The sequence below is a fragment of the Pocillopora verrucosa genome, chromosome 1, assembly GCF_036669915.1.
Source record: "Pocillopora verrucosa isolate sample1 chromosome 1, ASM3666991v2, whole genome shotgun sequence".
NCBI classification, from domain to species: Eukaryota; Metazoa; Cnidaria; class Anthozoa; order Scleractinia; family Pocilloporidae; genus Pocillopora; species Pocillopora verrucosa.
In genome coordinates this window covers 614,060-637,772 of record NC_089312.1, presented here as the reverse complement: position 1 = coordinate 637,772, position 23,713 = coordinate 614,060, and the positions used below count along the sequence as shown (strand labels likewise).

General features: G+C 38.0%; 1 protein-coding gene across 2 annotated transcripts; it reads left to right on the top strand.

Annotated features, from left to right (window-relative positions):
- Positions 1–1,626: 1,626 nt before the first annotated feature.
- On the top strand, positions 1,627–22,916 carry LOC131785427 (uncharacterized). Of its 2 annotated transcripts, none has more exons than XM_059102317.2 (25): positions 1,627–1,896; positions 5,448–5,768; positions 6,507–6,626; positions 7,467–7,694; positions 7,876–8,049; positions 8,587–8,706; positions 9,226–9,465; positions 10,242–10,388; positions 10,522–10,638; positions 11,068–11,171; positions 12,259–12,444; positions 13,261–13,329; positions 13,761–13,876; positions 14,611–14,827; positions 15,660–15,731; positions 16,598–16,740; positions 16,856–16,970; positions 17,780–17,930; positions 18,759–18,885; positions 18,988–19,045; positions 20,045–20,133; positions 20,260–20,380; positions 20,985–21,026; positions 21,230–21,338; positions 21,996–22,916. In XM_059102317.2, the coding sequence occupies exons 1-25, from the start codon at positions 1,833–1,835 to the stop codon at positions 22,052–22,054; spliced, it is 3,309 nt and encodes a 1,102-aa protein (XP_058958300.2). In that variant the 5' UTR covers positions 1,627–1,832; the 3' UTR covers positions 22,055–22,916. The 2 variants fall into 2 exon arrangements, with proteins under 2 accessions (XP_058958300.2, XP_058958301.2); XM_059102318.2 differs by having other exon boundaries at positions 10,522–10,659; positions 21,985–22,916.
- The last annotated feature ends 797 nt before the right edge of the window (positions 22,917–23,713 follow it).

The window sequence follows — 23,713 nt, the reverse complement described above, 5'->3', positions numbered from 1 at the left end:
ATTTCCATTTTTTTTTTTAGTAGCGCGCGCAGAAAAATTTTTTCGACGGGCACCCTATTTCGCAACCGTCGACAGTAACCTTGAAATGTAAATAAATTAATACATCTTAAAGGAAATTATTTGCTTCCTGAGAATGTAAGAAGTCGAAAATAGTATATTTTCGATAAATTTCCCTCGATGCGACAAAAAAACTAATATAACAATAACTTTTCACGGCGTTTAATGTTGTTTATCTGAATAATTCTAATGCCGACAATAACGCCATTAATTAAAATGAAAATACATGCGTCAATGGCGCAGAATATCGGATGAGAAATTAATTACCAATTGCATCCTTCTCAGTTTTGTGTTGGTAAAGCCGAAGTGTAGAAGCAAACACTGCGTACAAGGTAAGCAGCAAAAAATTTTTATGACATCAAGTAGAATCTAAGCGGAAAAAAAAAACAAGAAACAAAAGGGAAAAAAAAGTTAGTGTGAGAAAATTTTCGAGGCGATGCCTTTTGGGGCATTTTAGCTAAAAAAAAAAAAAACCTTTGCAATGCTCCAAGTGCCTGACTGTAGAGCTGACTACTTTTTACATTTCCGACACTTCTTTTGCTCTTCTAGATATCAAAATTTCAACTGAAGGCAACGGTCTATGCAGTAGTGTTTACTACAAACCTACAGATTCACGTAGTTACTTGTTGTATTCGTCGTCGCATCCATCACTAGCCAAGGATTCCATATCTTTTTCACAGTTTCTCAGACTTCGTTTATGTAGTGACGACTCTGATTTTCCCGAAAAATCAGAGGCAATGAGCCAGTTTTTCGATATACGTGGCTACCCTGTTTCTGTCGTTCAAGTGGGCTACCACCGTGCCCAACAAATTGATCAACAGTCAGCACTACAAACGGCTAAGAAGGAAAACACTTATCGCAATTTATTCACTCTCACATTTCACCCTCGCAACCACGCAGTTAAATCTATCATTCTTAAAAACTTTCAATTACTCCACAACGATTTAGAGACTGGTACTGCCTTTTCGCAACCTCCACAAATTTCATTCAAACATGAAAAAAACATAGGCAACCTTTTTTTTTGGTCAAAAGTTCATTTCAAACCAATGACCAACCTGGAACTTTCAAATACGCTTGCTCACGATGCAAAACTTGTCCTTTCATTCAAAACGTAGAGAAAATATTGGGATCCAAGAGATCCATTAAGATCACTGATTACTTTACGTGCACCTCCACCAATGTCATTTACTGCATAACTTGCACTTATTACAAAAAAGTTATATATTGATGAAACAGAAAAGAGTAGATGACCGATTCCGAGAACACCTTCGCGACGTAGAAAGAAATGACAAAGACGCATTCAAACCAGTCGCTAAACACTTTAATCTCCCTAATCATTCTAAGCAGCATATTGCAGTTTGCGGCCTTTCCATACATCTAGGCAGTTTGGACAGCCACAAAACTCTGGAACAAAAATTTATCTTCCACTCGACAGTATCAACGAACGCTTTTCATTCAACTAATTTATTCTTGTTTTCTCGTCACCATATTCCCACCAATAGCGTAGCTTCATTTTCTGCATATAAACCGACACACAACCCATAGTTCCTCCAATCGCTCTGGCGAAGGGCTAACGCTCGAAACTTCAGCCTTTAAAACTTTTTACGGTGGCCAATTTACGTTATAAACTCAGTTGATAGCACTACTCTGTGATACTCTCCCACCGACGCAGCGCCACAGTTTCTTTAGAAACTTACCCCTTTATATTTTATCATTTTCAAAGAAACCTTCTTGTCGTTAAAAAATACAGATTTCCAGGCGAAGAAAGCGGCTGAATGGAGAGGAAAGTTACATATCTCTTTGGAATCATTGTCTTTGCCATTTTTTCCCGGACGAGAGGTACATACCTTAATGCACTAACGTTTTTGTAAAAAGAAGCAATATTTGAGTTTGTTGGCATGTAACACAAGCATACGACATTATAGAAAACGATTTTTTTTAAAAGTTTCGGAATCGCTTTAAATTTCCAAACAACATCTGATACTCTCAGGCAGTTTAAAAGGATTTCTCAATAGAAATTATATGAAAATAGCTTGGCTGCCGGGCATATATCGCGTTCAATTTGCAAGATGGATTTTTTGCAAGAGTGCAATCTGAATATCGAGGACTACTAAAAAAATTCGAGAAAAAATAAAAAAAATGGCAAATTTTTAAGCTACTCAGCAGTTTGTGTGACAATGACGGCGTTTTCAGCTGGTTATTTGCTGTAAGAAAATCAGTCCTAAACTTTCCGCGGGCGATATATTTATTTGTGACAATAGGTTTTGAAGCCGTAGCTAGTACCATCCTTGCTGCCATGAGGAGCTTTGGCCCCGAAAAAAATTCGCAGCAAGCATTCTACAGAGGGGCTATCATTTCTGTCATCAATTTACAGAATTACATTAACGCTTGCATTCGGTAGGTGTCTATGCGGTTACTTAAACCCTTAAACCTGGTTACTTAAGGCGCACCAACAAAGGCTGTTCGTTCAATACTGGGTAATTAAACAACATGTGTGAGATGTATGTCCATTTGGTCACTATGTTGGACTAATTAGACGGCAAGAATTTCCAGCAGATGGATTCGTGAGGTCTCAAAATATATTCCTGTTGTTGATGCAGTAAAATCAAATTGCTCTCGACCATTCACTTTAGGCGGGAAATGCCTCTAGTCGAATAATCATGGGAAATTGCAAAGGTGTTGGTCAAGAGTAGCCGATCGAGCTTGACAACGACATTCGGGACCTAGTAAAGGATGATGATCATATAAGTAAACTGGGGATGCCTCATCTTTTACTCAAGAGTCCAGAGAAAGGGCGGTCTCCTAAAATCAATTACGTAGTTTCTCGATTGTAAGGCGCACAGTTTTTTCAAGAAAATTCTGTCTTCAGTTGTAAAGTTAGTGTTGAAATTGGGGTGCGTCTTATAGCCAAGTATTTTTGCGCAACAAAATCTTAAGATCGCAATTTTAGCAGAACTTACAGTTAAAAAGGGAAAAAAAGAACACTTGTTGTTGATAGAAAAAGGAGAAAAAGCAGAGCTTTTTGGTCTGAGGTGTAGCGAAGATTGCGTCAAATTCAATCCTTTATTCCTATGAGTTTAAAAGGAATACTGCTTTTAAAACACTTCTATTGAAAAGCAAACAAACGTACATTTGCATACGTGCTTAACAGCAAGTGCTCGGTAACATTATATCCGACGAGGGCCCTTCGGATGGATGTACAATTTGTTGTCATCCGCAGCTCACCGGGAAACAGAAAATGTTGCCGGTTGCGCCTTTTTCTCACCAGGATTCTGAAATGCCGTATTCACGGGCAATTTCACGATTGTCATTGACTGCCTTGGCTTCGGCAACGGTGTTCAACTTAACGTTGAGGTCATACTTGTGACGGCGAGTGCTTAGCATATTTGCGATTGAACAAAAAGTTGAAGGTAAACTCTGACTGTTTACGATGAGAGCATATCAGTTAGTTTTGCAACGGAGTTTTAAATCATTCGGTTGATGTTATTAGAACGAGATCGGACCATTGAATATTTATTATTTAATTTTGTAAATAGAAGCATGTTTCCTAAACAGGAAGGCTGAAATAAACGAGTATGCGTTTTATGGTTCACATTACAGGTGTGAAATTTTTAGCCTTGATTTTTTCGCAGATCATTAAATGTGAGACTTTTTCACTTTTATTTACGTTAACAAAAGAGTTCGCATCCCAGTTGTCTACCGATAATTGTTCTAAGTTCCATCAAATCCTTTTTTTAACTCTCAATCTTTTGGTACGTCTTATGACCGAATATTTTCACGTAATTTTCAGTTTGGGAACTTGGCATGACTAAGTTGCTAAGTTTGGGGGTGCGTCTCTCCCATACCCTCTTGGGTAGTGCATACTTGAGGGTTATTTTTAATCTCTTCTATACCCTCCTGAGCAGTGTATACCTGAGGGTTACTTTTGATCCACTAATTTGCATAAAAATTTCTCCGGCGCAAAGCGAGTCATGCAGAGTTGTCAGCTCTCTCCTCAAAAAAAAAGCGGTAACTACTAATTCAACAAACAACAAAAAATGTCTTCATTGGACTTTCTGACTCTTAAGCAAAGATCGCGGATACAAAAATAATGGAGCCAACTATATTCAAATTTCTCTCCGTACAAATACTGGTGAATTAGAAAAAATATCAGTTAATTATGTGGGAATCAAAGGGAAATTTACCTAAATCATTCGTTAACTCGTTAACCTACTCTCTCATGATATAACCACCTAACACTGATCACAATGCTGCGTGAAACTAGCTATTAGCTTAAGTTTTGATAAAAATAAAAAAAATAAAAATAAAAATTAAAAAAAGACGCCTTCTCTTATCGTGGATGAATTCGGCGTGGAAACAGGTGTTTGGTCTCCGTGGTGACTGGCTCTTTTCGAAAGCATGCTCCAATTATTATTTACTCTCCCATTACGTTTATTGAAATAATGTTAATATGTTTACAAATAGATAAACTAAAAGCGGATTTCTGTACAGGAAATTACCCTTCTTGTGTTTCCGCTCCCTCATCTCTTCTTACGGGTGAATCCTATGCTGAATTCACAATAAGGAAAGATCTACTTTGTTTTTAGTTTTATTACAGTTCACATCTTTCTCTTCCAAGGTGGTTGCACCTGTAAACAATGTCTGCTTTTTGTCTGCAGGACTAAATTACATAATTAGTAAATTTGTTCGAAGAGCACGTAGCTTGTTAATTTATGAAAAAAGGCAGTAGTCACGGTTAACACTTTCTTCTCCAAAAATTTTTTATTTATCCTCTTGTTATGCGACAGTCTTTAAACCCTATTTCTTTGCAACATTCCTAATAAGCTGAATTAGGTTCCTGACAATTTCCATATTATTAATCTTGTTTTTGCTTTCCCAGATCTTAGCTGGGACTGTATGAAAATTTAGGTAGAAATTCATTTTGTATCTCGAAGGGGAACCGACTCGATTCAAGGAATTGCACCGCGTTCGCCCCCTATCGAGTTCGCCCCTTCGAGTTCGCCCCTACCTTATGCCGTGTTCGCCCCCACACTTTTCGAGTTCGACCCCATCAAGTCGAGTTCGCCCCTTGATTGAGTGATATCCAGATGAGTTGATTTGTGACGAAGGCACTAGCAGAATGTGCCAAATGTCACGTTGACAACATTGCTTAACTTAGTATGCTTGAAGTTTCAACATTGCGTACTTTACAGCACTGTATCACTGTATTCCCTGTCTTGTTAAATAATTACTGTTCCCCTTCTTTATTGGTTCTTAGTAAAATATCGATGGTTAAGAATTGAGCGGTCATTGATGAATATATTTTTTTTGATAACTAACAGACTGAATGGTATTCAATTCGGGGTTACGGTTCGTAGGGCTTACGTTATTTTTCTTTCTACATCTCACAGCCTCTTCACGATCCTGTCAGCGAAATAACGATAGATGGTTAGAAAACCCCAAACGAGTTTGCTACTGCAGCAGCAATAATTCAGTAACGTGTTTCAAACTAAACGAACCAGTATGTATGGATATGAAGGGAATTTTACGAAGCTATTCTGAAATTTGGATGAACAATTCCTGTGTAACATGTTCTTGTAGCAATGGTAATATTAGCTGCACTTTATATAATATCAGTATCGCATATGGAATGTTTACTGTCAAGACATCTTCGACTTGTGAACGATGCAGCACTTCGTCCATCACACAAAAGGCCCTTACCGCTTGTGAAGGTACGAAAATGTTTAGATGAAGTCCCCTTTATAATCTATTAACGACGACTGGTCTCACCCCAGCTCTGTTTCTCCTGGAAATTATGTGATCCTCCCAAAAGGCTCCAAAACTCTCCCCCCCCCCCAACCACCACCATCCATAGGCGATAAATCACTGGCTGCCGTAAGACCTTGAAATATCAAAACAATAACTTAACGATTTAGTCACTTCTTATAATGATCACATCGTTCCAAATGCATACTCTGCTTGTCTTAATCGATCGGGCGTATCTAAATCATCTCGGTTTTAAAGTACAGCTATAGGACCTACAACATCGAACTCTACTCACTTTGGAGTGAAGTAAGGGGTTATTGATTGTGATTCGCACCGCAAGAGAGACCGCACGACTATTCATTCTAGAAGCACGGAAGACCATGACCGAACAACACGAGAACGAGGAGAAGTGGGTAGAGGCTCGCGAGAGAGAAAACTCTGCAAAGCAGTAGAGAACTAATCATGCGTTACTGTTGAGAAACCAACCAATCCCAGAGCAACATAAGTCTTCAGATGATGGAGCTTAACCAGTGTACTATATTCCTCGATTGAACGGTTGAAACGCCGCGATCCTTCACGGGGCAAAGGACACACACACAAAAAACCTATCCCATTTGTTTTGTAGATAATTGTTTTTATTTCGGTCAAAACAGAAAGCGATACTACTCTAATCTTTTTTTCTGTGTTCACATTCTTAATTTCAGCCTATCAGAGAGGGAATTTGTTCAAGTGTAAAGAAGGAAACATTTTTATTCGTGATACTCATCGCTGCAATGGAATACATGAATGCCCAGATGCATCAGATGAAACTGGCTGTGACAATGGTATTGAGCTTTACAGGCCTTAAACTGACATTTTGCATTACTCTTTAAAGAGTTAACCACTTACTGGGCAAAAATTACACTTTGTTGTCATTGTATTTTGGAAACAAAGAGAAAACATCAGAGTTGATTAGCAAACTCTCTACAGATCATAATGATTGAATTTGGATGACACAAGAAATATAAAAAGAGTCTGAAACGGGTGTGTAGTAAAAACAAAAAAAATTACAAAAAGTCTAAAATTTTGTTCGTCAGAAATTCTCGATGCGTTTCAGCAGAATATCGTTTTTGGAGCTCATGCGCTCTTTCTTTTAGAATGGTATTATGTGAGGGTCCCTGGCAAGGTATGAAGCGGGGGGGGGGGGAGTACCTACCCTGTATGAGCCATACAGGCGAGTACAGCCCCGAAGGGTAAGGTTTTGAGCTGTTTTGGTCTGGAAACAGGTATAGACGGTTTTTAATGGAACTGCGAGAAAAATAGAGAAAGGGAAATAACATAAGTGTATCTCTTTTTTTTTTTTTTTAAGTGTCGATGAATTTTAGTGATTTTTGACCGGTTAAAAAGTGAACGTAATTGATGCGGAAACTAGTACAACTTTGAGAAAGCAGGTCTGAGAACGGGTGTGGCGTGTTTTGGTCCGAAATGAGGCCAGTAAAACCGGACGATCGGCACTGATCAAGAATTCCAAGTAGTTTTCTCCCATCCCTCTTCCCCGAGTCTCGTGTTTATCTTACTCTGCCTAGACTAACTATGATAGCAGAGGTAATCTCTGGTAGAGGAGGGGTGGGGAACCAATCTGCATCGTTTGAAAGTAATTTGATTTTCGTTTTGGTCTTTTTCAGTCCTTTGCAAAGACGAAGAAGGAGATACGTACGTTATAAAAAGTGATGGAGGTTGGCAAGCGTCGAGTTGTCTTCTCTGCCAATGCAGGAAAGGAATGCTTGAGTGTCGAAAGAGATTAGAAATTAACTTTCCTGGCTACTTTACTGATTGCTATGTCCACGAAGAGATTTGCACACAGCCTTCATGCAAGATTAAGAAGTTTTTAAGCAAAAAAGACGAATGCAAAGGTAAACATATTCAACCGTTCATCTTTAATCTTACGCAATGATCTCAGGTACCTCTTGAAAAATGCAGCCTTACAGTCGTAAGTTTCCCATTCACAATCTGTGTCCATCCTATCCATTCGTAACCACGCTTGTTCTAATTAGGTAATTTTTTTGGCTTTGTTTCCCGCTGTTTTCTCATCAGGTGTTGAACTGATAGAGAACGCTGGAATAGCGTTCAAAGGTCAAAGTTGGCGACATGGTAATTGTTCCTTCTACTTCCCTGGGGTTATCGGCACGCGAGATGTATGTCCACCAATGAGCAGACCCATCTGTTATGTTTACAATGGAAAAATCTGCTGTGCTAAGCACTGTCCAGGTAATTTATGGCACTTTGATGTCAAAGCCTGGAATACGACGTTAAGGAGACTCTAACCCAGACTGCAATTCATTTGTGAATTCATTTATACCAAGAATTAATTTATACACGAACGAATTTCATCAGTTTACAACCTCTCGGTAGTGGTATAATGATTTAAATCAATTACGTAAACTTTGTTAACACAGAGACAAAAAAAAAAACAAACTTACCATCTGTTAAATACAAATTAATTAGCCTAGTGCCAACTTCAAAAAGCGGAAGGACATTTCCAAAGGTCGTGATTTTTTTTGGTATAGTTCTTCTTGAAAATCAAACTCCCTTAAAACGATCGAATGCAGCAAATGAGCACTTTTTTTAGCTTTAAAAAACGTGAGTTCATCTTCGTCTCGATATTCAGGTTATTTTTCCTTTATTTTCATTTCTTTCCCAAGATTTGAAAAACTACCTCACAAATTTCCGCACTTTTAGGAAGATTCAAGATTCTGTTATAGTGGTGTGTCTATAAAGTTGAATCTGTGATTGTATTTTCTTTAGGTCTTCAAGAAATTGTAAATCACATCAGAGGGAATCCTACTCTATGTCCCAATGGTCGCCAGCTAACATCAGCTGACAGTTCTTGTTCACGAAATTTTGACCTCAAAAGTTGTTCATCAGGTAAACTCTTTTCTTATTTTGTAGGTTCGTTTTGTAGTATTACTTGACTCAAGAAAACGATATTCCTCCACATCTTTTTAGCAGTTGTAACTGGCCTGTGCCTTTCACTTAGGAGAGCTTCACCTCTCTGTTTTCATCTCAAGTATGCTTTTGATTTTTTTACCGCAAAAAGCCGCCAGGAACTTTTTGCCTTTTGACATCAAACCTCCAAGAAGCTATAGAGTCGTTATAAATTCAACGGTACTGCATTGAAGTCCTTGCGGCCTCTAAGACTCAAATGCAAATAAAACACGGTTAGCCGCAAGAAGTTCTGCTTGCGGGGGGAAAAAGAAGTTCTTGTACGTGCTATGATTTTGGAGGAGAACCCTTAAGGAAACATGTAAAACCGCTAAAGTTACTACAAAAATGTCATAGGGACGGGAAAAACAGGCCTTGCATCTTTATTTCCATTTTCTCAGTTAAGAAATTATGATTATTTCAGCGTAAAACCTGAATTTGTGCTCTCTCTTTCTGTATCAGATGTTACTTGTCGGGATGAAGACTTAAACCATTACTTTGAAGGCTCAACATGGCGTGTCGGTGACTGTATGAAGTGCGCGTGCAATCAAGGGAAAATTCATTGCTTAAGGAAACTACGGCTGGTACTTTTTTCGAAATTTGGATACGAAGATGTTCTAGAGTACATAGAAACCGACAACTGCAACCAAAGAGAGTGCAATGTGGCGGAATTTATGAAAAAGAAGCACAGAGTGTGCTCAGGTGAGTTCACGAAGGAAACTATGGTTATTCAAATGAAATATATTTAGTATATACGTGTCAAGTGTACAAATGCATTCCATCAATATCAAGAGCTCGTCAGGAGTCACTTGTTTTGTCTTATAACGTTAGGAAGAACTAAGTGCACTTGCTTAATTTTTCAACTCAAAACGATAATAATAATCATAGTAATGATAATAATAAACTGGGGCTTATATTGCGCAAACTAACGTGTGTATCAGTGTGATCAAATGAACATTACATTTCAGACCATTTGGCTATAAATTTGGCAAAGGTTAAAGAGAACTTATACCTCAACGTTTTATAAATTTCTGTACGGATCTAACTTCATCTTGTTTCCCTTTGGGGAGAGACTGATGTATTTCAAAACTTGATAGAGATTAAACTGAGTTCTTTGATTCGAATACACGGCGTGTACAAATATCGCTCACTATATCGAAACTAATATCATTTGGAGTGGCAAAAAAAGAAGCTTTTGAATAGGAGGTCAATAAATAATTTTATTTCTGTGTGCAACAACCAAAAAAATTTATAATTCTACAAGAGCATTTTCTTTTACACGCAATGTGTGTGGTGATTCGCAGTTTGCGTGTTGCGCGCGTGCAGTGCATGGGTTTTGCATGCGCGTCAAGCGCGTCTAATGTGCGGTTCACGTGAAAGGTTCTGTACTTCAAGTCATACTCATTCCCGAACTATAACTAATTTAAATAATTTATTTATTTATCTCAAAAATGAAACGATTTTAAATATATTTAAAGCTTGTTCCTGGAATGGTAAGCTCTATTACGATGGTGATCGCTGGAAAGAAAACGGCGTGGATTTTTATTGTAGCTCTGCATCTGAAAAAGTGAGACCTGGATGCTATGTGGAAGCTGGTCTAGTTAACTGCACTGGTGCTATATCAGGTTGGTGTCCGTCGAGTCCATGTGGTACAGAGGAAGAATGCTATAAACGAACTAATCGTGTCCTTTCTTGTTTGAACTTCTAAAGTATATTTTAACAGGAAGTCTTTCTCTGAGAAATATCATATCTCTCCAGAATTAAGGAATCTGTCCTCAATATCTAAAGACAAGCTCTTCTTGTGTGCAAGTGGTGACAAGATCAGACCGTTTGGTGACAGATGCAATAAAGAGGCTAATTGTGATGACCAATCAGGCGAGTGGAATTGTGATCATTGTGAGTAGCATACCGAGAGAGGGATAATTTAAAAATCTATATAATCAGGTAATTTAAAAATCTATATAAAGGACGGTGACGTCACTGTTCACTAAAAGCCACAGCAAGGAGAGAAGGGGAGGAGGGTGAGGAGGGGGACGGAGAGGAGGGAGAGGGGGTAAGTAAAGGAAGAAACCTCCTCTTATACCACTTAACCAAACTGCATAAACCACATTTCTTCAAATTATGCACAGATGATAAATGGCAATTGCCTTTATCTAATTATACAGTTATTGTTAGTATTCTCATGGAAAATCTTTTTCTCATGGAAATTGCACGGCTCAAAAGAGACAAATGCCTGAAGACTGTAACTAAGTACGAAATAACTGCAGATTATTCTGGTCATAAGTCAAACCTATCTGGTTTCAGGTTCTTTCAGCCATAAATGTTTCAGAGATTCATATGTGACCAATTTGACATGGAAAAGTTGCGGATGTGAGAAGAAAGCTTTAGCGGAGGTCTTACAGCACAAGGTGAGTTTGATAAATCCACACCTATAAATTCTTCTATAGTTTCGACGTCATAGCTCTTTCTGGCTACTCACTAAATGTATAAGGCGCTAAGGAGTGAGAGAAGTCTTGTTATTCATAAAATTCACTCTGCATCCTAAAAAATACATGGCTACAAATTATATTTCCCAATCAAGGCTTCAAATGGGTGGACAAGGAATTCTGCCTTTGTTCAAAATTATGTTTGATTGTACCTTAAGACACCTTCTTTAAATAAATATAGAGACCATCGGCATGATTTCCGACGTAAATACATGTTGACCATGTATCACGGTCAACCAAATTTTTGAGAAGCAAAGCGTAGCTCTAGTCATATCTTGAAGAATATATCATGAGGGGAACTTGGATGATAAGAGGTAGTCCTCCTCTAAACCAATTCATTTAACCGCCCTATGTTTTGACAATTCTGTGACCTTCCTTAAGCGCAAAACTTCTTTAAAGGCCTTTATTAATGGCCCAGGCCGGGCCCGTTCCTTGAATATCCCGGTAACTAAACGGGCCCGAAGCCATATTTTGAAATAAAATTTAAAAGAATAGAGAAGCAGGTTCTAGCACCCTAACCAGCCCAATTTGTTTCTTTAGCTAATCGTTTTATTGTATAATTCGCAAAACTTTTGAGACTCCCATCTTGAATGAAAACAGAACAGTTTTACAGGCCCGTTAAGTAACTGGGACTTCGAAAAACCAAGACACAGATCCAATATGGTACAACCTCGAGTTCATCCAATCGAGGCTGACTGGTAAATTGCCTGCATACAGGAAGCAAAATATACCGAAAAAAAGTTTCCATCTTTGACTTACTCTTGACCGGATTTTTATAATTAGTTACTAAGGAAGACGAGGTTCTCGTTTGTTTTGCATCATTTTTTCGCGAAATTTAATGTGCAGCCATCGAATTCTTCTATTGTAACCATTTTCCTGGCTTGAAATAGACAACTGGAGTAACGACTAATAATCCAACAGAGATTCAGATAAGTTAGCTTTGATTGTGCATGGTGCTCTTTTGTTGTGTATTTCTGTTAATCAGGCGCTATTCCTGTCCTCGTTTTAGATGTCTAGTGCCAACGAAACCAATTTTACAGCAGTTTTAAAAGAGGTGATCCAGTTTGCAGAAGAAGGAAATTACACAAACTCTAAAGTTTTCCATGATCACCTCAAAGACTTATTCCACAGTGCAACAAAATTAGTTACGCCACTCACCCAAGAAAATGCTGATTTAGCCCTCCAGTATTGCCAGGTAAAAATGCAAACGGTTAAAACTTTGAAAATCTACAATACACAGCGGCGAGTTACAGTGACATAAATGGAGACGAAACCAGTTCAAATGAAGACCACTGAACTTTGAATTTGATGCAACATCGCCAAAATATTTCTTTATTTTCTTTACCCGAGTCATTGAAAAGACCCGAAATGTATTTTTGACAGCAGGTAATGTAACTTTTTTTCTGAGAGGGGAGGTATTGAGGAAGTTCGACTCTTAAGCTCTCTTGTTGTTTGTATTAAACCAAAGTAGTCACAGCAGCCAATCAGAGGGAAGGAAAATATCACAAGGAGCCCACGGGAAACGCGGGAAAACGCGAGTGACTAAGCCGCGCTTGGTCTTAGTTTTGAATCTGATTGGTTGAAATAACATAGCGAATTAAGGCAAAACCAATGCAACCATACATTACTTTCAAAGCTCAATTAACACTTGCTCGACACAAGTAGTAGGTGCTTTTACTTCCGACTGATGAGAAATATTCTAAGAGATCTTCTCAGCTCGCTATTGAATATTCGTGCCGCTTTGTTACTGTCAGTCTTCAAATCAGTGTATTTTTGACAACTGAGGCTTTTGATAAATAATAGCGTTTAAATTTTAGATATCTTAAAAATGACAACATACAATAAATCATTCACCTTTTAAAGCCTCATTCACAGGCGTTGTTTGGTCCTGTCACACAACGTGTCATTCCAGATCAACTAGTGGTAACGAGGGAGAATGCGTTGCGTGACCTGATTAAACAACAGCTACTGGGGAAGCCTAACAACTTTCTTTTTGTCCCTATGGTTACAGCTGATTATCAACGCTGTTTTATACTCTCCTGTTTACGATCAAGTTCCAGTATTTTGTCGGCTTGTAAAGGTAAGCTGGTAATCATTTCTTTACTACCATCCGGTATACAAGATGTGGTAAATGGTACGTATATATATAAGAAAAACAAACAAATAAGAAAGAAAATAAAGAAAAGAAGCGATGGAAGAGAAAAGGGGCTGGAAGAAAACGATAAAATAGGAACAGAGACGGAGAAAAGGACAAAAAAAGAACTTATAATTAAAAATTAAGTGGCTCCTTGAAGTAAAAAGGACTCCATGAGGTTATTTTTGAGGTTTCTCTCGTGATTGCAGCACAAAGCCATTTCTCCCCATTATTTTTGGTCCAGCAGTTTTAGGGGCAAAGAGAAGCGTATGGCGAATTGAGTGGAGTCTACCACTATAGCCTAGGCTGAGGCGGTAACACAAGATGCGAAAAGATAAAACTCTACTAAAGCGCTCTTTTTAATTTTTTTCTTTTAGGGTTATGAAATTAGAAACAGACTGATAAAGAAAGCACTTGAGTTTCTACGTCAGGCACCGCAAAATACGACAGCGTATCAGTTTGGATCAAGAGAGCCATTTCCTCTTCTTAAAGAGTAAGTCAAATCATTCCTTTAAACTGATTGTTCAGGTTCCTTCTTGCTCTGTCTGTTCCGTGGACGTAAGTTCCATTGAGGTAAAATGAAAGTAGGAGAAGCTATATTATCATATGACCCGCACAGCCGTGTGTGTAAGACAAAAGGAGACCGTCCTGCGCTCGGTCCAGTTCATGACCTCGAGCAAAATATTTTCCCGTAAGGCCCTTCCACTCAGTTGATAAGTGAATACTCCGGGATACCTCATGACGGGGTCAGTAGTAGGGTTTTTACATGTTATGAGCCTGTAATCAGAAAGTCGCACTAGTGGAGATGGGAGAGGTATTAAAACGGGTATAGATTTGCCTAAATTATATGATAAGTTCAATTTTACACGCATATTGATATTTTTTCCCCTTACTGGAGGACAGACGCATAGATGACGTCATCGTTAGCAATATCTTGCTTTTTTATATCATATAGAATAGATTGATTCCATGGTGCCGTGCGTCTGTACAGTAATAGATCAATGTGCTATCAATGTGCTATTTTTTTTGTAATTACTATATATTGTCGTCGTCTGAGTCTATACAGTAAACAGACGAATAACAACATAGAATTCATTTGGTTAAATAGATTGCCCTTTTGATAAGTTCCAGAATGACTCAAAATGATTGTTCATGTGTTTCAGAAAAAAATTACTTAAGCATTGGAAATTGTACCAATTCTTTTCTTTTTTTTTTCATATTTTTCAGGAAACCGAAACTTGATAATATAGCGAGATTAAAGTTTGACCCATCCATCCCAGTCATCCGGAGACTGAGACCGGATTTTAGGGTGAAAGTGTCACCAATACTACCAGCTGGCACGAACGTTGATAATCCTGATCAGAAAATCGGTAACATTAACAACAACACCAAACAAGAAAATGCCGCGAGTTCAGATACATCAAACATAACGAACAGGCGTGGGGTAAGTAATCTAGATGGAGGGTCCCCGGAATAGCTCGAGCCGATTGAACTCAAGCTTCACAAATTCTAGAAACGTTTTCGTCAATCCCATGTAAAACGTGCAAGGCAGATGGAAAGAAATCTATCCGGAACATTTTCAATTCTTAATCAAAGATTTGTGGTGGTCCTGAGTTAGCTGATGGTGTCAACATCCTAGGCACGAACTTCAATATACTACGTAATAAAAAAACAAAAACTAGTACTGTTCTAAATGTGAGAGCAAGACCGCAGGGCGGGGAGGAGTTTGCTCAGCATATTTTAAATCAAGAAGGTGTGGAGCTTGCCAATCACGCGGAAATTAATAGAGAACTGCAAATAGACTGTTGTCCTTGAAAGTTTACTTTTCTTTCGTTTGCTGTTTTGCAAAGACGAGCAAATTGGTTACACAAAGTATCAACTGTTAATGTTAGTGAGCTTAAATTATCTTCCTGGTCCTCAAAAAAGAGGACTGGGAATGGCGTTTTAAATCATTTTCTTGAATTCTTTGCAGGGATGAGGAGGGGAGTTGCTCCCTTATCCTCTCCACTAGCTAAGGCCTTTAAGGTTGAAAGGCCACGGCTGCGGAGAAACGCCAACTGACGCATCAACTGTTCCGTTTTCCAGTGTATAAAATAAGTTGTGGGTCCTTTGAAATTGTAGGTGTACAATTTTAGACTCGATGGGCGAGCTTTACATTGCCAACCACTCTTAACTCCGTTCAACTGAGTTCATTGAACAAGAAGTTGACAAACAATTCAGATGTAAATCACATGTCAACTTGGCATTGTTACTTCAAATTTTGCCTTACCCTTCAGAATAGTGACGTAACGGGCCAAGCAAGGGAGGAAACGGGGATAGAAAATTGCTCTGCAGTGACATTTCATGAGGTAACACGAAGAAAATGTTCAACTCAGAGGAGAATTTAATTAAGGATTGAAATGATTTTCCTTTATTTTACTCCTTGAATTGTCTAGAAAACGTGTGCTATCCCCTCTGTTATCAATTACGAGCAAAATTCAAAACTATCTGAAATGTGGATAATTTAGAGATAGTAGTGCTCTGACGAAGAGCTAACGCTCGAAACGTCAGCTTTGAAACTCTTGACGGCGGCCAATTCACGTTATCAACTCAGATGATAATACTAAATTACCCTGTTATACTCTCCCACCGACGCAGCACCATAGTTTCTTTAGAAACTTACCCCTTTATTTATCTGAAATCTGATTGGCTACTTTACTCCGTATCTATTCTGTCAAAGACGGCGAGCAAAGGGAGTAGCATAACATTGTGTGACTGGAGAAATAAAGAGAAGAAAACACTATAAACAGAAGCCTTTCCTGTGGTTAATTTTTTAAAAAGACAGTAGAATGATATTTAGATAAATAGTTTATTTCATCTAGCCTTTTATTGCCTTCTCTCAATTTCGGCTGAGCCCTCATCAACTACCAGGAGATATGAACCCGAGTTCTTAAATTGGATTTTTTAGGGTTCTGTTCTGCAATCACTTGAGTTGTGGTCCACCTGCGAGGATCATATCTTTGCTTGATTTCCATTGCTGGTCAAAAAAATTATTTTTCTTCAAAAGTTGGTAACAAGATCTTTTTCTAGAACCTTAAGTTTATTGGTCTCCTTTGCCGTCGTTTTATGGGATGCCATTCAATGTATCTGCTAGGTACAGTCCTTCTATGAAATACTAACCCAAGTAATAGAATTGATCCAGTTTTTTGTCTATTATTTACCCAATTACTTCTAGGAAAAGATGATTTTTACCTATACTCCACCTACTTCAAAAGAAATCATAAAGCACTACGAAATTCAAAGTCGCATGGAGTTAGTGCTCATGTGCATTTCTATGGTAGCGGTGGTTCTTGCACTCGTACTTCTTACATATCTGAGGTAAGTTCCAAATGTGCTCAGCAACTTCGATATTTTTTCAGTTGACCTTTTAAAACAGGGTGGCCACAACTCCAACCACAATTCACAATTTCACTGATGCTTTCTTCTTTAATAGGATAAGGACCACTGAGAAAATTTTCATCCACAAAAATCTCCTCCTTTCACTTGGGCTTGGAAATCTTGTTTTTGTTCTGGACAAAACTCTATTTGTTACACGAAACGAACACTCGGTAAGTACAATACATGGCAGTCATCACAAGTATGACATCCTTTGTAGACAGGAACACTTTGTTGACCATCAACGAGGGATTGTCAAAGATTTGCTGTATTTCTGCATTTTTCTCATTTGTAAAACTATGGATCGTTTATTGATTCCAGATCAAAACAATGAGCAAGTTTGAAGGATAAGTTAAGTGCTACTTGTTTCCATGTCGGGAATGGTTTTTGCCCAGTTCCTTTGGAATGGGGACTGAAGTTTCTAGCAACCTTTCTTTTATACAGACATGAAATTCCCCTCGAAGAGGGAAAAACACCGATAAATATATATGTATGTATATATATATATATATATATATATATATATATATATATATATATATATAATTGTGGGAAATTGTAGCAAATGCTGTTGGAAAGTGCTCAATACACATGAGTGTAGAGCGAAATACAGTTCAAAATGACTAAAATGAAACACGCATGATTCTCCCCAGACAGATTCTGACGAGTGCGTAAGCACGAAACTCAGAGTTACAGGGAATCATGCGTGTTTCATTTCAGTCATTTTGAACTGTATGTATATATATATACATATATAACTAACTGCAGACAGTACTGTTTCGGCCTTCTGGGCCTCATCAGTGCAGTGCTGATGCTAGGATGGAGGTAAGGCTATATAGCCACCCCAAGTGATCTCACACGTGTGGTATCATCTAAGCCATGCCAGAGTGCTCAAACTAGATAAACTAGTGAGCATGCATAATATATATATATTATTATATATATATATATATATATATATATATATGTGTGGTTTTTTTAGGCTCTATGTTCGACAGTGGCGGTCGTTCAGTTTTTTTTAGACATTGCGCTGTTCACGTGGATGCTTGTTGAAGGGATGAATCTTTACAGCAAGCTTATCGTGGTTTTCAATACTCCCAGACGATATGTCACCTACTTGGCAATAGGATGGGGTAAATATACCAGTTATGCAATTATTATATCTATTATTCCATAAGTGCACGTCTGATGTGAGATGATAAACAGTCAACGAGGCCGATAGGACTTAATCGTCTATGATCATGTCATATCGAACAAGCGCGAGTGGAATAGTTGTCTCATTAAAAACGCCCCAAAATTTAGATAAATCTTCCCAACTTTATTTTGTTACAATAAACGGAATGTCACGATGTACAAAAACACTTTTGCTTTAACTTGTCTTCATGCGCGTGCATGTTATAATGGCCCGTAACCCATGACTGCTAAGCAAATGAAACCTCTTGAATTACATTATCCAACGATCCTGTTTTTAATGACATGGAATATCTCATAATTAACCAGCATTTTCTTAGTAGACACAAGAGCCCTTGAGAAAATTTCTGCATGAAGGGAATGAAAGTGAAAAGTTAAATATTTCATGGTATATCACGAGGAAGTGTTGCATAATTATAATATTCCAAGCCAAAGAGAGAGCCTGCTGACTATTGTTTGCAAGTGAGGTGAGACATGCCACGGCATACCACGGGAAAGTATTGCATCTTAATAAAAAAAAATTTCATGCCAATGCCAAATGCGCACATACTTCATCTTCAATGAGTGTCGAACGCACAAATGCTTTCCTAAATTCTGATTGACTGTGTTCTTTTGCTTCAAGGAAAAAAATTGAAATTATTCTCAATTTCGTCTAATAAGATATTAAGCATTAAAAATTCAGCGTGCTAGAGCTCAAACTTAGGCTCCAACCTAACGAAAACATAAACATAAACGTTTATATCCAGACTCTCTTTGTTGTATTCCTCAAGGTATCCCAGCAGTCCTTGTGGGATTGATAGCGGCTGTCAGACCCAGTACCTTTGACATGGGTAGTGCTCTGTATGTGGACATACAGTGTGGCTCACTAAGCCTTCAAGCTGAGATCGAACGAACAACGTAAGTTAGATATCTTAAAGTGCACAGATCAAAAAAATAAACCGCTTAAGCTTAGACATATGACCATAAAATCGAGACAAACAGACTATGATATTTTGGCAGGTGTTGGCTAAACGGAAGTCTCTGGATATACAAAGGACCAGTCTTGGCCATACTCGTGGTATGTATGTTTTCCCTCTTAAAATGTATTTCCATAGTAATACGGCTAAAATACATTATTAATCAGAGAAAGTTTTAATATGGTCTTACTTCGATATGAACATATTTTCTTTCAGTTTCATTTTTATCTTCATTAATATTTTCGTCACCGTCGTTGTCCCCTAACTTTTATAGCCTGGATATTTCTTAGATGATCAATTTTAAATCTGAACCAAAAGAGGAATATTAATAAAATGCCGGAAACATTTGCAATGCTTGTGCAAAGTGATACTAATTTTACATTTGGAGGGAAATGGCCGGATGTCGTCACAGTAATCGATGACCCTTTACGCCTTAACTTTAGTATGCATATTCTCTGTACTATTATCTTAACATATGGAACTAACAGGGAGAGTTTGTTTAACAATCAAGATCTTCTTTAGTAGGCGCTGGATCATTTCTTTTATTCTTATATCCGTATTGTTGTTATTCAGGAGTGTTACTGTAAGGAGACTTGATGCTGAACACTCTTAAGGAGTAAAGGGTTAAATGCATATGATGTTTTTGCTTTAAGTCTAACTGATCTTTTTCTCGAGTGAACATCTGAGGAAAGAAGACATTAACTGATAAACTGATACATAAGCACAAGTGTTTTCCCCGTCCCCGTCCTCCCCCCCCCCCGAAAAGTTCAGGTTCCTTAAACTTTCTTTATGAAATACAAGGAAAAAAGAGGCTAAAAGTTAGCTGAGGATGAGAGTTAAAGCTATTCTGAGAGTTTTATTACGCCGATATTAAAAAATAAATGGCAATTTGAGAATTTTTAATGAGCTAAATTCTTTTCCAGTTTTGCCATATGCAAGAACATCATATGTATTCTTCCAGTTTTTCCATGTGAAACCTCTCTTCATCTCCTCACCTGTACTCACCAGTTGCAGTAGAGGATATAGTAGCTACTCTTTCCAGCTGTTATTCTTTCGCGCATTTTGAACTTTCAATAACAAAATCCCGTTTGAACTTGCAGATAAACTTGATAATGTTTGTGATTCTTATGCGTGTGATTTTTGGGAAAATTTCCGCAAGATTTGGCAAGGACCGTCTCAATGTCGCAAAGTAAGTTTGAATCTACAGAGATCACTTCTGACTAAGTTGATCGTGAGTACGATCAATGTATCTTTGATTTTATTTTAGCTTTTTTTAGTTTGGTTTCATTGGTTTGGATTCCTATTGATTTTACAGGCGAAGTGCGAAAAGCATTTTTGTTCTTCTTCCGTTACTCGGTGTGACGTGGATACTGGGTTTTTTTGTGGAGTTCCACTATGTTCTTGGATACGTGTTTCTATGTCTCAACTCCACACAGGTATTCACATAGTGAAAGGTTTAGTATCATATCAGTGGTAACACGTGGAAAATCTAGAGTGTGCTACATTCACGTTACGTATGGCACATCGCGCGCAAAATAACGTAGCGCATTACATTATTATAACAACCATACTTAGTGCAAACTCAAAGAATATTTGTCTGAACCTTTGCCTCCCGTGAGTGACCAAGACAGAATTTCTCCTTACAATATCAATACAGTATCAAGCAGACAAGTGATGAGAATAAAGAAAAATATCGATTAGGGGATTATTAGTTGATCCAAAACCAAATTCTCCGAGCTAACATCGTAAGAGTTGTATGGCAGACAGTAGGGAGAATTGCAAATGAGACCCTGGGAGTAAAAGGGTTAAGAGGCCTACTGGTCTACCAGGTCTGCTATTTTTTCATTCGTGATCCAGGAGAACAGAAACTTTTCTCTGGCTGGTGGCATTCCGAAGGATCATTTCCCCTTAAAATGAAAAACTAACATCTCACTCCCACGGTTACCTTCTGGCAAATCATTTCCTCGTCCTTTTACCAAGTGCCTACCACGCAGGGTAGTCTTATTTACGTTTTTAGACTGAGGTTTTGATTTCCCACAGGGTATCATGTTTTTCATCTTTCACTGTGTGTGCGATGACCAGGTACGCTATTTATTTACTTATTTATTCATTCATTTACCTTCTTAACTTTTTCATAACAAAACATATGCATATGTCAAAACTGGAAAAAATTTAACTTCTTGAAAATCGTTACACTCCCATTGCTTTTTTAATATCGACGTAACAAATCTCTCGGTATAGGTTCTAGTCTCATCCCCAGCTTACAGTCAATATCAAACTCTTAGGTCCAACAGGCCATAAAAAAGTTATATACCAAGCCTGAAGGTTCAGCAACGTCAGAGAAACCGCAACAAGTCACCAAGGAGACTGGGAGCAATACTCGTTCGGCGTTAGGTATGTACAAATCTTTTACATGACGTACAGAAAAGTTTTAGGGAGGGGAGTGTGAAAGCCCGGCCCCTCTTTTTTTTTCCCTTGTATTTCATAAAGAAATTTTAGGGAATCTGAACTTTTTGAGGAGGGGGAAAGAAAAACGCTTGTGCTTACGTAACAGTTAATTTCTTACGGTCTTCTTGGATGTTTTGGATTACCCGTAACCTGTTTATTTATCGTATTTATTAGTCTCCTATCTTCCTTTCACATTATTATCACCATAAAAGCCTCTCTGGAGGTTTCTGTATCGTGCCTACACCCTTTCACGACGGGGTACAATAGTCTCGGTTCCTTCATGCTGCATAAACAAGGATAACCGCCCTGCCTGAAGGACTTTAACCATGGCGATTACATAGACTGCAAAACCAGATGGAAGTTTTTACCAAGTTGTTTTCTTAAAGCATTGCTAATTTGAGTTTGTCATTTTCGTTAAATTTTCCAAAAAATTCTATGTAAAATTTTCGCATTAATGCAATGGCACAAAACTAAGATAATTTATCCTTTGGAAATTTAGAAAAACTACATGACTCCTCTGATCTGTTGTGATCATTTTGACTTAACAAACTCTATTGACCAACTATTGAGTATTGTGCATTGTTTCCCTTAGGATTGCTTTAGATGCAAGGAGACATAAGGACAATCACATCACAGGGAGCCTGAGTTTGAAGCTGAATTAAAGCCCTATCAGTAATATAGCTTAAACATGTAAAGCATAATGTAGTGGGTTAACATCAAAATAGCAAACGCTTAGCTGGCGCCGAGATTATATAGGAGAAAACCAAAGCTGTATATTTAAGAATGTAGCAAATAGAAATCCCATTTTGTTCTTTTACGTAAAGTAAGATCGACATATACCTCATATAAATACAATTTGATTTCAGTCTCTCCTAGAATTAATTCATATGTACCATCTTTTTATATATCTCTGTGGAACGTAGTTTACATTCCATCATTCTGATTTTCTCAAAGCCTCAAACATACAGGAAGGGTGATATAAGCGGTTTAATAAATGAGGACAAGACTAACAAGATTGTTTTAATGCAAAATTCTCCAAATAAGAATCTATATATTTATCGTAGTAATTGAACTTTTGGTAGATTGAGAAGGAAACAGCATGATAAAAAAGTTCCTGCAACTTTAAATAAAAAATTTCTAATATTAAAATAACAATTTGACATGCGGATGAAACTGGAGTAAAGAAAGAAGTGATCCTATCAGGTGGGTTGCAATTTCAGCGATTGCAAAAAAAGAAGCCCGAAAAATGGAGGCTTTGACGGACATTTGCCTAGCTCCCGACATGTAGCATCGTAGCTCTCGCGGTTGTAGAGGAATGTTATGCAAGTTAATAAAGTTACATGTATAAATAAACCTTAGTTTCTATAAAGTATATGTTTGACGGACACTACGTAATTTTTGATGATTCACGATATGTTGGACTGGTTTCACCCCGACAAGCTTCGCTACTAAACATTAACTGCCCAGATGTCGTCTAGAACGCTAAACTTCCTGATCTTTTTCAAAGTTAACAAATACAATGTGTCCAGAACCACTGTTTGGTTTCTTAGATATAAAATCCATTGTTCTTATAAATAGCAACTGTTCACCGCAGAGGAGGTGGCTAGTAATGGACATTGAATCTACCCTTTAGCCACCGAAACTGTGGTAAATTATTGTCTTGGTACATACTGAGAGTGTGAAAACAGTGAAAAAGGTGATTGCACGGGCAAGCGTGCGATGAAACGGCACGCTAAGCGTGTTACCAATCTCGTGGATGTGCCTTGTATATCTAATGAGCAGAAAAGAGACTGAAACGGCAGCTTTTTTGTGGCATGCTCAAGCCTTTGTCTCAACAAGTGTGCTAAATGTCACGCTTTACGTGCGATATGACACGCGTGCGAAAAGACGCGCGTGCGATATGCCTCGCATGTCCTATGGATAATAGCCGACTAGAGGAAGTTTACAACGAGGAAAAACACTTTAATTCTTAAAGGAATGGCACAGCGCTGCTATAAAAATAGGACTCAGATACATTTGCGGGTTAGGATCGACACAAAAAGGGCGGCATTCGCTCGAAAGTTTTGTGTTTGGCCGCGTCAACACTGGGACTTAAAGTCAAGTTCACGACGTATCAAACAACAACGTTCACTTTTATGTTCAGGACTATAAGTTTCACTGTAGTCTCTAATGACCCGTGGGTAAATTCTAATTACATATAGAGTATTTAGAAGTCTTCACATAACATCCGGAATCAGCGATGTTTTATATCTTCGATACAAGCGTTATAAGCCGGAATACCGCTGAAATGAGAGATGGACACGCACGCTGGACTATTTAGG

Excerpts from the sequence above, each read along its gene's own strand:
- LOC131785427 (XM_059102317.2), top strand. The coding sequence starts at position 1,833 with ATGGAGAGGAAAGTTACATATCTCTTTGGAATCATTGTCTTTGCCATT. Across the intron at positions 16,741-16,855 it reads GTACTTCTTACATATCTGAG|GATAAGGACCACTGAGAAAA; the intron begins GTAAGTTCCAAA and ends CTTCTTTAATAG. Across the intron at positions 20,381-20,984 it reads TATGTCTCAACTCCACACAG|GGTATCATGTTTTTCATCTT; the intron begins GTATTCACATAG and ends GATTTCCCACAG.